The sequence below is a fragment of the Somniosus microcephalus genome, chromosome 16 (genome assembly GCF_052327205.1).
Source record: "Somniosus microcephalus isolate GS21.2 chromosome 16, FLI_Smic_1.0, whole genome shotgun sequence".
NCBI lineage: Eukaryota > Metazoa > Chordata > Chondrichthyes > Squaliformes > Somniosidae > Somniosus > Somniosus microcephalus.
Window position 1 is genome coordinate 43,452,910 of NC_141002.1, and position 14,036 is coordinate 43,466,945.

The window sequence follows — 14,036 nt, forward strand, 5'->3', positions numbered from 1 at the left end:
AGCAACGGCGCTTCACGTTCATTGCACTTATAGCTACCCACAGACCTTTTGTGGGCTTTTGAGCGGCAGCTTGCTGTCATTGGGTGAACGATCCAGCGCAGTGCCCTCTACAGCAGATCTGTGGCGTGTGTTAGTAAGGAAAGCTGCAGCATGGCTCTTCAGCCAATCAGATTGAAGAATCCTCACTGAAACACGCAGAGTCCATACCAGGAAGTATAAATTAGAATATTTCATTCATTGTGAAATCATGCACGGAAAGCGAAATAAAGAGAGGGGAAGAAAGATGGGATTAAGGGAGAGTGATAAAAGGGACAGAAAGCAAAAATTAGTTTAATTTTAAAAAGTCTCCAACAAAAATTAAATTCTGAAGGAATGAAACTCCACACTTGTAAAATTAAATTTTCAGTGCCAGAGAGATTGTTTGGCAGTAATTAAGACTTATCACGACATGAAAAATTCACTTACACTTGAATGCACCAGCCGTAACTTTTTCTGGCGTGTTTAAGTGAGTAAGTACCACAATTTCACATCCTGAAATGGATTTTAATGCCGAGTCTATCGGCGAGGTACCGGTATAGCACAGCTTGTGGAGGAGCAGGGCAAATCGGACAGCCATCTCCGGATTTCTGCTTTGAACTATGCATGTGCGGACTCTGGAATTTGCTGTCCGGTTTACTCCATAATAACGGTGAGCACTGTTAGCCTGACTGTTGTTATTAACGCAAAATCTGGGCCAAAATTAAAAAGGAAGTAAAACAATATTAATTTGTTATAACAACAGAAAATGCTGGAAAAACTCAGCAGGCCAGGCAACATCCATGGAGAGAGAAATAGAGTCAACGTTTCAGGTCGAAACCCTTCGTCAGGACTGAAAAAACACAGGAAATGAAACAGATTAAAAGGCCAGTTTGGGGGCTGGGAAATGGCGATGAAATAACAAAAGAGAAGTGAAGAAACATTGAGGTATTCAAAATGAGATGAGATGGTGATAGGACTAGTAAAGAGACAAAAGACGGCTCTAGATTAGGTGTGAAATGCGCTGGCAGAATGAGAGACAGCTGCCATGTGGGAGAGAAAAAAAGGGGGAAGGGCATAAAACAAAAGTGTGGATAAAAAATATATATAAAAATGTAATAGGGGCCGAGGTTATGATCTGAAATTGTTCAACTCGATATTGAGTCCGGAAAGTTGTAAAGTGCCTAGATGAGGTGCTGTTCCTTGAGCTTACGCTGGGTTTCAATAATTTCAGATCATAATCTCGGTCCCATTACATTTTTATATATATTTTTTTATCCACACCTTTGTTTTGTGCCCTTCCCCCTTTTTTCTCTCCCACATGGCAGCTGTCTCTCATTCTGCCAGCGCATTTCACACCTAATCTAGAGCTGTCTTTTGTCTCTTTACTAGTCCTATCACCATCTCGTCTTGTTTTGAATACCTCTTAATGTCTCTTCACTTCTCTTTTGTTCTTTCATCCCCATTTCCCAGCCCCCAAACTGGCCTTTTAATCTATTTAATTTCCTGTGTTTTTTCAGTCCTGATGAAGGGTTTTGATCTGAAACGTTGACTCTATTTCTCTCTCCACGGATGTTGCCTGGCCTGCTGAGTTTTTCCAGCATTTTCTGTTGTTATTTCGGATTTCCAGCATCCGCAGTATTTTGCTATAATATTTTGTTGTAAGGTTAACATACTAACTGCAATTGCGGGGAGAAAAATCTCTTGTGCATGCTATGTGTAAAAAAAATTCTAATCCCATTATTTATAAAGGCAGTTACTATTTTGAGAATATTACTCACAGGTAAACATTCCACTTTTTTTCTCCAGTATTTTAAATGTCTCCAGCTATGGGGACAATCTTTATTTTTTCAAGTTTTCTTGAGGCAAGAATGCAGGGAAAAGCCCCTCAATGTATTCATTTAAGGATGGAGCAGAACTTTGCTTTCTGAAATGTGCCTGAAAATTATTGATATTCTTCCAAAGTGGATGAATTTTGGGATATTCCCAGATAAAATGAAGATTCTCTTTGATCCTTTATACCTTGAACAAATGCTGTATATTTTAATGTCCAGAGTGTCATCCTATAGATTATGGAATAGATTACAGTGATGTCTTAATTTGGATTCACTGTAGAGCTGCATTCACTGCTCTTGCTTACAATTTGGGTTGAATGCAGTGTCCCTGGAGAGATAAGTATTGACTGTCAGAAGTAGCACTGACCACTGTTTTCAAAAGACTGCACTGCTGGAGTGGGGATCAAAACATGCCAGATTCAGGTGAGATTAGCTCATGCATATAATTCAAAGATGCTGCCAGTACACTTTTCACATGTGCCAGGATGTTATGGTCACGGGACAGGATATCCGAACAGCAGAATGTCTTGTAGGGCTGCTACTCTCACTTTGAAGTAACAACTTTTTTTGGTTCAAAGATTTCTACCAGATTAGCAGTGAACGTGCCCAAACCTTTGATGTAGAAAGTTTGAATGTTCTGCTGGAAGAGTTGCAGTAAGGGAGAGCAGTCATATTTTGCAGCAATGGGGTATCTTCCTCTGCTCCTCAGTGTGCAGCAAGTATTAGTGAGGAAACAGCACTTATGGAAAAATAATTTAATGTAGCAAGCATTTAATTCCCATTCATAAATGCAGTGGAAATATTAATTTATGTGCTTTAAAAATTAGCATAATCTTTTTAATGTCTCTTTTGTGAATTTAATGAGTATATAATTATTAAAACCGCTATGTATATACTGTAAAGGGAATGTCGGTAAGTTGTGTAGATCCGAGCAAGAAGTTACAAAGGGACATAGACAAATTAAGTGAATGGGCAGACTGCGGCAGATGAGACTTCAATTTAGGGAAGTGTGACATCATACACTTTGGATCCAAGAAAGAAAATTCAGAATATTTTCTTAATTGTGCGAGATGAGAAACTGTGGAGGAGCAAAGGAATATGGGTGTCCAGGTAGACACATCACTAAAAGCTGGTGCACAGGTGCAAAAAGTAAACAAAAAGACTAATGATCTTTATCTCAAAGGGGCTTGAATACCAAAGGGAGGAAGTAAGGCTTCAGTTGTTTAGAGCCTTGGTTAGACTTCTTCTGGAGTGCTGCATTCCGATTTGGGCATCGCACCTCGGGGCGGATATATTGGCCTTGGTACAGTGCATCCGAATGATACTGGGACTTAAAGGGTTAAATTATGAGGACAGGTTGTATAAACTTGGCTTGTATTCCCTTGAGATTAGAAGGCTTAGGGGTGATCTAATCGAGTTATTTAATTTTAAATGTTAAAAGGATTTGATGGTGTAATACAGAGAAACTATTTCCTCTGGAGGGGGAATCCAGAACAAGGGGGTACAATCTTAAAATTAAAGCTAGGCCATTTAGGAGCGAAATCAGGAAGCACTTTTTCACACAAAGGGTAGTAGCAAATTTGGAACTCTGTTCCCTGAAAGGTTGGATGAATTGAAATGCTCAAGACTGAGCTCGATAGATTTTTGTTAGGTAAGGGGATCAAGGGATATTGAGAAAAAACACAATAAATTAAGTTGAGTTGCAGATCAGCCATGATCTGATTGAATGATGGAACAGGCTCAGGGGCTGAATGGCTGACTCCTGTTCCTAAGTTCCTATATCCTGCTCTTGATAGCATCCTGCAGTGTTGAGGACACACCTGTGGACACTCGTATGTTAACTTTCTGTCCCATTGATCACCATGAGTCAACATGATTTATTTTTCTCTCACTCTTCCTTGATTAATTGTATTAACTTGTTGCAGGAGAGAATAATTGAGCGACTTAAAGACCAGAGGGAAAGAGATGAAGTAGAAAAGCAAGAAGAAATTGATGCCTACAAGAAGGAGTTAAAAGAAATTAAAGAAAGGGTCAGTGGCCTCCAAGGAGATGTCTCCGAAAAGGAGGTGAGTAATAAATGATGATCCATGTAATATGTGATGCAAATAAGGAAGTTGTTCACTTCAACTGTTCTTTAAGAGCAATGCATTTAAAATAATGGATACCATGGAATGATCTAATTAAGGAATTTAAATACCTCAGAAGCAAAACTGGAGTCATTTGTAATGGTCATCTTAACCGCAAGACTAAATCACAGCAAATCCAGTTATCAGTTATTATTTATAATACCTGTTATCAAAATGTTCTGTTTGAATTTTCTTTTTTGGTAGTGTTGCAATTTTCAGGCTGCACAGATGTGTTCTCATACTCATCACCATATACCACTCACTACAAATCAAAGCGTGACCATGTATGCATAATATCCGGCAATGTAGGACTGTCCAGTGATGAATGGAACACCCTAATTACTATAATTTGCTTACTGGACTTGACATGAACCCTCTTGTATTCTCTTATCTTTTTGGTAATTGAATAATGATCGAACAATGTGACTTGGGCAGCAGAGCCCAGCATCTTCCATTATAAATAAATTATGAAGCTGATTTATAGAATAAACAAGAAACAAACTTGATTACAGAAAATTTACCTTGTATCTCCTCGGATACAAAAATGAATAAAATTCAAAACACAACGCAAACTCAAACTCTCCCAATAATATTGAACCTGGACCAACGTCCATAGCATAAAACCTATACATGAAGAATAGTCTACGAGTGTTTGCCTGTATGTCAACAGAACCAGAAGAACTAAGGAGCGGGATTGCATTTGGGCTTATAACCCTGCCTGTCTTTGATCTCAGCAGACCAAACGGTAATTGACAGATAGAGATCATGCACACTACAGGAAACTCTTGTTTAAACGGCACCTAAATATCCGGAATTCTCTATTAACCGGCAAAATTCATACTCCGAAAACAACACCTCAATAACCGGAAATGTTGCCGAGTCCGAGTCTCCCGCGATGGCCGAGTTAGTCAGTGGGGGTAGTTCTCCAAACTGCCACTACTCGGCTTCTTGGCGCTGTCGGAAGTCCGAACACCTCAATAACAGGAGTCTGACTCTTTGTTAAAAATAGCCTCAGTAGATAACCCTCTCCGCCATCCGGAATTTTTAATCAGCCGGCACCATCCGGTCCCGTCGGTGCCGGATACCAAAGAGTTTCCTGTAATTTCACAGCATCGATGCTCAAAATCAGCCATGCAGTCGGGCTGCTCGTATGCTGCAGGTTTGTTGTTTGTGGTGTGCTGATAAGAAGTCAGCATTTAAGAGGGAAATCGAATTGTGGCCATATGGATTTTTGCAAGTTTATGTTGCTGCTGGTGCTTTGGGCAGCCCATTTGCTTTAGGCCATTGTGTCAACAGTTTTGCCGCTGCTATTTTCAGTTAGTGCACCATGGGTTCTCCAATGAGAATCCCATTATTGTTATTTGGAGAATATCTGGATGAGTGCAGCTCCGTCAACATTCGAAGCTCGACACCATCCAGGACAAAGCAGCCCGCTTGATTAGCACCCCATCCACCACCTTAAACATTCACCCCCTCCACCACCGGCACACCGTGGCTGCAGTGTGTACCATCTACAAGATGCACTGCAGCAACTCACCAAGGCTTCTTTGACAGCATTTCCCAAACCCGTGACCTCTACCAACTAGAAGGACGAGGGCAGCAGGGGCATGGGAACACCATCACCTCCAAGTTTTCCTGCAAGCCACACACCATCTTGACTTGGAAATATATCGCCGTTCCTTCATCGTCGCTGGGTCAAAATCTTGGGACTTCTTCTTAGACAGTCCCTCAGAACCGAAGATGACTTGCTTCCACATTAAAAATGAGTTTGCAGGTGACTGATGAGTCCAATGCGGGATCTACAGTCTCTGTCACAGGTGGGGCAGATGGTAGTTGAAGGGGCAGGTGGGTGGGGTGCTTGGGTTGACGTGCGCTCCTTCCGCTGTTTGCGCTTAGCTTCCGTTTGCTTCCGGCGAAGAGACTCTAGGTGTTTGGCGCCTTCCTGGATGCTTCTTCTCCACTTTGTACGGTCTTGGGCCAGGGATTCCCAGGTGTCGGTGGGGATGTTACACTTTTTCAAGGAGGCTTTGAGGGTGTCCTTGAAGCGTTTCCTCTGCCCACCTGGGGCGCTCTTGCCGTGTCAGAGCTCCGAGTAGGGCGTTTGTTTTGGGAGTCTCGTATCGGACATGTAGACGATGTGACCCGTCCATCGGAGCTGATCGAGCGTGGTCAAAGCTTCGATGCTGGGGATGTTGGCCTGAGCGAGAACACTGATGTTGGTGCGCCTATCCTGCCAATGGATTTGCAGGATCTTGTGGAGGCAGTGTTGGTGGTACCTCTCCAGTGCTTTGAGGTGCCTGCTGTACATGGCCCATGTCTCTGAGGCATACAGGAGGGCGGGTATTACTACTGCTCTGTAGACCATGAGCTTGGTGTCGGGTTTGAGGTCCTGGTCTTCAAACACTCTCTTCCACAGGTGACCGAAGGCTGCACTGGCACACTGAAGGCGGTGTTGGACTTCGTCGTCGATGTCTGCCCTTGTTGACAGTAGGCTCCCGAGGTATGGAAAGTGGTCCACGTTGTTCAAGGCCTTGTCATGGATTTTGATAATCGGGGGGCAGTACTGTGTGGTGGGGGCAGGTTGGTAGAGGACCTTTGTCTTACGGATGTTTAGTGTAAGGCCCATGCTCTCGCACGCTTCGGTGAAGGTGTTAACGATGGTTTGGAGTTCAACCTCCGAGTGTGCGCAGACGCAAGCGTCGTCTGCATACTGTAATTCGACGACAGAGGAAGGGATGACCTTGGATCTGGACTGGAGGCGACGGAGGTTGAACAGTTTCCCGTTTGTTCTGTAAATTAGCTCCACTCCAGTGGGGAGCTTACTGAGGGTGAGATGGAGCATTGCCACAAGGAAGATCGAGAAGAGCGTTGGTGCGATGACACAGCCTTGCTGACCTCGGTCCGTACATGAATTGGGTCTGTGGTGGAACCTTTGGCCAGGATCACGGCTTGCATGTCGTCATGAAGCAGGCGGAGGATGGTGACAAACTTTTGAGGGCAGCCGAATTTGAGGAGGACACTCCACAATCCACAGTGTCAAAGGCCTTTGTGAGGTCAAAGAAGGCCGTGTACAGCGGTTGGTGCTGCTCCCTGTATTTCTCTTGTAATTGGCGCGTGGTGAAGATCATGTCCATTGTGCCCCTTAGTGGGCAGAATCCGCATTGCGACTCTGGGAGGAGCTCTTCAACACAGGAACTGCAGTGGTTCAAGAAGGTGGCTCACCACCACCTTCTCGAGGGCAATTATGGATGGGCAATAAATGTTGGCCTTGACAGCGACGCCCATATTCCATGAACAAATTTTTTAAAAAGTCAAGGATGAGGAGGAGCAGAGGAGAGTTGCCAGGCAGGTGAGATTGTATCAGATATGTACAGGTCATACCAGATGCAGACAGGTTATTATTGAGCACACCATAGCCATCTTGAAGCAAACTTTTAGATGTCTTGACAGATTGGGAGTCTCCCATTACGTAACTCAACCAAAGTCACCACGATTATTGTGATATGCTACACAACTTTGCGAACCTAAGAGGCATAAATATAGAACACGCAGAGGAGAAGCTAACTCACCACCAGAGGCAGAAAGTAGGAGGTACCAGTTGTTCTTGCTGCAGAAGGACTTTTGTAGGCTGCTTGTGCCATATTCCAGGCTCTCATTGATGACATCTCCCAAGTCTCCTGTATACCCATTGTAACAACAGACCTCTGTCCATCTTAACAATTTTACCAAAATCACTTTCACTTGCATTTCCTTCAGCTGCAAGTAAAGTACCGAGTATTCTGTTCCTGTCACCTAAGGTTACATAATCCAAAATCATACCAAGAGCATTCTGGGCACAATTGAACATGGTGCTACTAATTTTTTTAATGCATAAATGTGGAACATTGCTAGTATTCATGATCCTTGTGCTTCCATTTTGTGCCATTATAAGGCATAGATGATCTGGTCTTATTGGCAGAAGCCGGTGAAATGGCTGGGTGCCAAGTCAGTAGTAGCCTCTTTCTGCTGAGTTACAAGTGGGCCCACCGACTGGCTCCATAGCTGCAGGAAATGACTGCGTACTACCCCGTGTACAGCCAGTGAAATGGAGTGCTTTAAGGGTGCAGATGTGTAGCTGTCCTGAAAGATTGCACTTTCATCTGTGCCAAGTCTAGCAGTGCCTAGGTGCTGCCTCTGATCAGTATAAAAGCAGATTTGATGTTACAGTTAGATCAATAAAGTCAAAGTAAGGGTGCTTTTATGTGATTTCCAAGCATCTGGTACCCAGATTAGAGACCTCACTCCATCCTAGAGTCTGAGGCTTTAATAGCTGTAGCATCTCAAGATGCAATAACTGCGTTCGGGCTTTTGCCAGTGGGAGAATATTTTGCAGATCTCCATGGAGTTGCCACACTCTTGATGGTGGAATACAGCTCTGGAATTCTCATCCATTGAGACTGATCAAGTGGAGGAAGTGGACTGTTCCACAGTAGCCATCAGCTGCTGCAAGTTGACTGGGACAGTCTCCAGTGATTGGAGAAACTTCTCTTGTGAGTGTAGTTTGCTTAAAAGCAGGACCCATGAGGTCAAGATCACTGCAGTTAACACTTGTAGACTTGAAGTTAGGAGGTAATCCTTAACTTTGAGCCTGTTCCCTCTTGTTAGTGCAGCCATAACCTGCAAACAAAATGAGGTGAGAAACTGAAATTGTCAAGAACACATAAGCCATACAATAGCAATGCATGATAATCCTTCAAAATACTGTAATATTGTTCGGTTGGAAGAAATTTGTGTTATGCATATGTTGGACAGCTAATGTCATGGTAGTTTATTGTACCTCAGCAGACATGGTGAGGTCTGCAATCTTCTTCTGGACTTAAATTCAGATATACTGATGGTGTAATTTTAGAAACATAGGAACAGGTGTAGGTCATACAGCCCCTCAAACCTGTTCCACCATTCAATTAGACCATGGCTGATTTGGACATCAACTCCAACTTCATTTACCCTCTAAGTGGCCTAGCTCTAATTTTAAGATAATGTTCTCTTAAGTCAAGGGAAGGAACTTAGTGGATTTAATATAAGTTTTAAAAAAAAGGTAGTGAAGGCAATAATGGGACTTTAGTTAGATGAATCCATCCCAGTGGATTAAAAGAAAGAGGGGAGGAAATTGCAGATGCATTGGTTATAATTTTTCAAAGCATTCTAGATTTAAGAATTGTGCCTTTGGATTGGAAAATTGCAAATGCCCGAGACCTAGAGTCCTCAGCCAAATATGTCCCAACCCTGTGCAAATATATTTCATTTTAGTGTATTTTAAGATGGGACGAAGGAAGGTTAACCTCAATTATGGAATATTTGCTAGAATCTTTACTGGAATCTATCATTAGAAACAGAGTGACTGAGTACTTGGACAAGTATCAGCTATCAGTTGGTATTTTGTCCTCTTCCTCCACTGCATTCACATACAACATCATTTCCTCCCATGCAGTCTATAATGCTTGGCAGTGTACCCTGGTCTGCCAAAGAGTTCCTCTTTGCTCTTGTGTAGATGCTCAATCAGCACTTCCACAGAAGCATTGGAAATCTGGCACTTGTGGGGCAGCTCTTCTGGAAACTGATACTTTGTATCATAATAACTTTGTATTTCTATCATGCTGTAGCATAAAGAAATGTCCTAAGGCGCTTCACAAATAGGTGTAAGGGAACAGCCACTGAGCCAGGGAGCAATTAGGAATGGCTGCAAGCTTGGTCGAAGAGCTGGGTATTGAGGGTGCAGAAATCTAGGGGGAGAGTCCCAGGGAGTATGACAAAGGGAGCTAAAAACTCTGCCATCAACGGTGGAGTGAAGGGAACGGTATATATAGAATGCTGGATTCAGAGAAATGGAGCATTCTGAGAGAGGGGGGTTATAAGGTTGGAAAAGATTGCACAGATTGTATTAGGCAGGCCATGCAGGGGTGAATTGAGGCATGGGCCAATGAGGCCCGTGCACAGGGGCCCCATCCAAATATGGGGGCCCCCGCCAGAGGCCCTGTGCAAATATATTGTGATATGATCTGCTTTATTAATGCAGTGTATGCATTCTATGAGGGCTACTTCTTTATGCAGTTTGTGTTTTATTGAATTGTGGGTGGGTGGAGGGGTTGCATTGTGTGGATGGGGTGCACAGGTGCCTTGGATGTTCTTGGTGTCCAGGATCCCAAGAATTCTTAATCTGGCTCTGAGACCATGGCGGGATTTGTAGATTTGGATGAGGATTGAGAATTAAATGCATTGGGGACGGGGAGTCCACGTAGGTCACAGGATTTGGGTGATGGACGAGTGGAACTTATTACAGGACAGGATGTGTGGTTGAGGTTTCGATAAGTTGGAATTTATGGAGGGTGAAAGATGGGATGCCACCAAAAAGGGCCTTTGAGTGATCAACCTGGAGGTGACAAAACGTGTATACGGTTTACAACGATGGAAGAGCTGACGATAGAGTTGGAGGTGGACAGTATTGTATAAGTGAAAATAAGTCGTCTTGGTGATACGATATCTTTTGAAGCTCAGTACACATTCTACTGCAAATGTTTCAGCAGCTAGTCTTTAAAATACGTTATCCCTTTAAGGAGGATGTTGCAAGAAGTTCATTCCAGCAGCATGACTACATTTCATGAACCCCCCCACCCCCCGCCATCCCAATCAACAAGCTCTCAATTGGAGGCATCATTCACGTTGGAGCTTACTACCTGAATATCGTGAATGTGACTGTGGAACTCCTGGCTGGGGCACGACTCATCCTGCTGGATGGTGACTGTTCCTGCTTCCCATCAGGTCGTTACACGGACCTGGAATTTGGCACTTTCATCTCATTGTACCATTCTGCTGCAAATTTGTTTCTAAGGACAAGTCAAATGGTTTATTAAAAATGAGAGCCCCTGACTACACACAGTATTATTTTAAGAGAGCCTGTTTGAATCCTGAAAGCATGGTAAAGAAAAGAAAAAAATACACCATGGGCAAAATACTCAATTTTTTGCATAGTTTCTGTATGAAGTGTTGGTGTCAGTGTGTTCTGTGTTGATGACTTTCATACAAGGGAATTAGACATTGCTGTCTTATACTGTGTATAAGGTACGTTATTCCTCTGAAACATGCAATTAAATAAAACCAAAGAAGTGAGGCAGGCGTAAGGGGACAAGACGTGGCTGAGAGAGGCTGGATTTCAGGAAGGGAGCAGGCCACGCACCAACCCCATCCCTCAAAACTGACGCCAGGAATGTTGGGATTGGCTCACTGGGTAATTTCTGGGGTTTGGCAGTACTTTGGTAGGGTCTAGAATCTGGCAGCACTGGGATTCCAGGGTCTCTAAGCATGGATATGAGGGCTGGCAGCACTGGGAGAGTGGTCCTGGAGTGCAACTGTATTGGGGAACCGCAGACTTCTACACCTGGCACCCCCCACCCCAAATACTTGCATGCCCAGGCATGTACAACGCAGAGCTCACTTCCCCAAGCATCTCCTTCCCATCACTGCCACATCCTGTAACCTGCACCCTGCCACTATCTAAAACCCACCCCACTAGGGCGCATCTCAGGTGCCTGCTAGCTCCAACCTGCCAGAAAAGCCAACAACTGCTGCTGTGGCCAACCATTGGAGAGCTTTTTGGGCCCTTCATCCTGGAAAAAAATATAGAAGTATGACATTATGTTAAAAAAAAAAAGTCGACTTCATTATTTGTTGGGAGACTAGGCCATGGTCCTGGCCTGGACAGTCAAGTGGGGCCCACATGTAAGCTTGGGCAGGCTGGTACACCTCTTCTCACTGGGCATACTAGTTGCTGTTCCTGCCTCAATCTGTCAAGGCGCGGGAACTTCTGAAGTAGAGTGTTCTGCTCGACACCACATGCTCCTATGCCATTGGCCTTTATGGGGTGGGCGGTCCGAAATCAGCGAATCGTCCAGCCATTCTACCACATTCCTGCTGGAGTTGGTTAAAATGCACTGGAAGAACCTAAGGCCAGAATTTTCTGGGGTGTCAGCGGGCAGGCTTAGTGACAGATCGGGTGGGAAAGTTTTTTTTTGACGGGGTCGGGAACCACCTTGCGCCTTTCCCAATGTCGAGTCTGTCAGTGCTGAGTAGACCTGACGGGCAGCGGTGGGCAACCCAATTAAATTCATTATAATGTACTTAACAGACCCGTAACCAGCTTTTTTAACTTTTTAACTTTAACTTCATGGCCACGGGAACCACACTGTTCGGGGACCACGTTTGTCAGCCTGAGGCGGGAGTTCAGTGGCCATTGCTCCAGCTGATTACTTGACAGCTTCAAATGTACAGTAAAAGCTCCCACCTGACAGATCATTAGTTTCCTCAGCCACAAGCTGTTTCTCAGTCCATTTCCAGCACAGATTCTTCAGGCTTTCCACTCTTCATCCACTCTTACCTCATTGGTAGAACTCTCTCACCATTGACAGAATGCTTCCGTCATCTCTGCGTCACCTGTCATCTATTCTATCAACATGGGTGCCCTTTATACTCTCACCTTGGTCTTCAGAATCCAAACACTGGCTCCCCAGCAGTAGGCACACCAGCAGCACCAACAACAACACCAACCTTCTCCGCAATCACCTGATGCTGCACAGGGCATCAGCACCCGAGCACATTGCTGCCCTGGAGGCCAGGGATGGCCTCACCATGGCCAGATTTACTTCACTTGACACTGTCCACCCTGGCTGCCACATGATGTGCCAGGTTGGCACCACCCCACACCACACCATAAAGCATCCCTACAATGTCCAAGCCATTCCTTTCACACTCACCACCATTGCAGGGGGGTACCATTGTGTCTCACCATTCACTGCAACTCACGAAGCTAGGATTCAAATTAAAAAGCAGAACCTCAAAGGTAATAATCTCTGGATTGTTACCTGAGCCACACGCAAATTGGCACAGGGACAAATAGATTAGAGGTTTAAATGTGTGGCTCAAAGAATGGTGTGGGACGAAGGGATTTCAGTTGATGGGGCACTGGCACCAATACTGGGGAAAGAGGGAGCAGTTCCGTTGGGACGGGCTCCACTTAAACTGGGCTGGGACCAGTGTCCTGGTGAACCAAATAACTAGGGCAGTAGACAGGGCTTTAAACTAATGAAGGGGGGGTGGTGGTGGGAGGATTCAGGAAAGAGTACATTTAAAAGCAACAAGAGAAATGTCAAGACTCTAGAGCAAAGTAGAGTTTTGGGTAAAAATAAGTAGAGTGGGTCAGGAAGGGACAGAGAGAGTAACAAAGGTAATAAGGCATCAGTGACTCAGGTGACAAAAAAAGAAATAAGTCAAAGCTAAAGGCACTATATCTGAATACGCAATGCATTCGTAACAAAATTGATGAATTAATAGCGCAGATAGAAATGAACAGGTTTGATCTAATAGACTTAACGGAGACGTGGTTGCAAAGTGACCAACTAAATATTCCAGGATACTTAACTTTAAGAAGAGATAGGCAAAATGGAAAAGGAGGAGTGGTAGCCTTGATAATGAAGGATGCGATAAAGACAGTAGAGAGAAAGGATCTTAGCTCTGAAAATCAAGAAGTAGAATGAGTTTGGGTGGAGCTAAGAAACAGAAAGGGGCAGAAAACATTGGTGGGAGTTGCTTATAGGCCCCCAAACAGTAGTTGTAATGTAGGGCAGAGTATAAATCAGGAAATTAGAGGCGCATGTAACAAGGGTAATACAGTAATCATGGGGGACTTTAATCTACATATAGACTGGGCAAACCAAATTTGCAGCAACACTGTGGCGGACAAATTCATGGAATGTATGCAAAATAGTTTTCTAGATCAGTATGTTGAAGGACCAACTGGGGAACAGGCTATATTATATCTAGTATTGTGCAACGAGAAAGGGTTAATTAATAACCTTGCAGTAAAGTGACCATAATATGATAGAATTTTATATTGTGTCTGAAAGTGAGTTAGTTAAATCCAAAACTAGGGTCTTAAATATAAACAAAGTAAACTACTTAGGTATGAGGGGCGAGTTGGCTAAAGTAGATTGGGAAACTAAATTAAAAGGTATGATGGTAAACAAGCAAT

At 43.9% G+C, this 14,036-nt stretch overlaps 1 protein-coding gene across 5 annotated transcripts in view; it reads left to right on the plus strand.

Moving 5' to 3' along the window:
- The window catches only part of LOC147106110 (ELKS/Rab6-interacting/CAST family member 1-like), a 1,260,296-nt gene that overhangs the window by 269,803 nt on the left and 976,457 nt on the right, over positions 1–14,036 (plus strand). For all 5 annotated transcript variants that reach the window (XM_086008889.1, XM_086008886.1, XM_086008887.1 and 2 more), the window contains one exon: positions 3,776–3,916. In XM_086008889.1, coding sequence (XP_085865015.1) covers positions 3,776–3,916 — 141 coding nt within the window. The remainder of the gene's footprint in view (positions 1–3,775; positions 3,917–14,036) is intronic.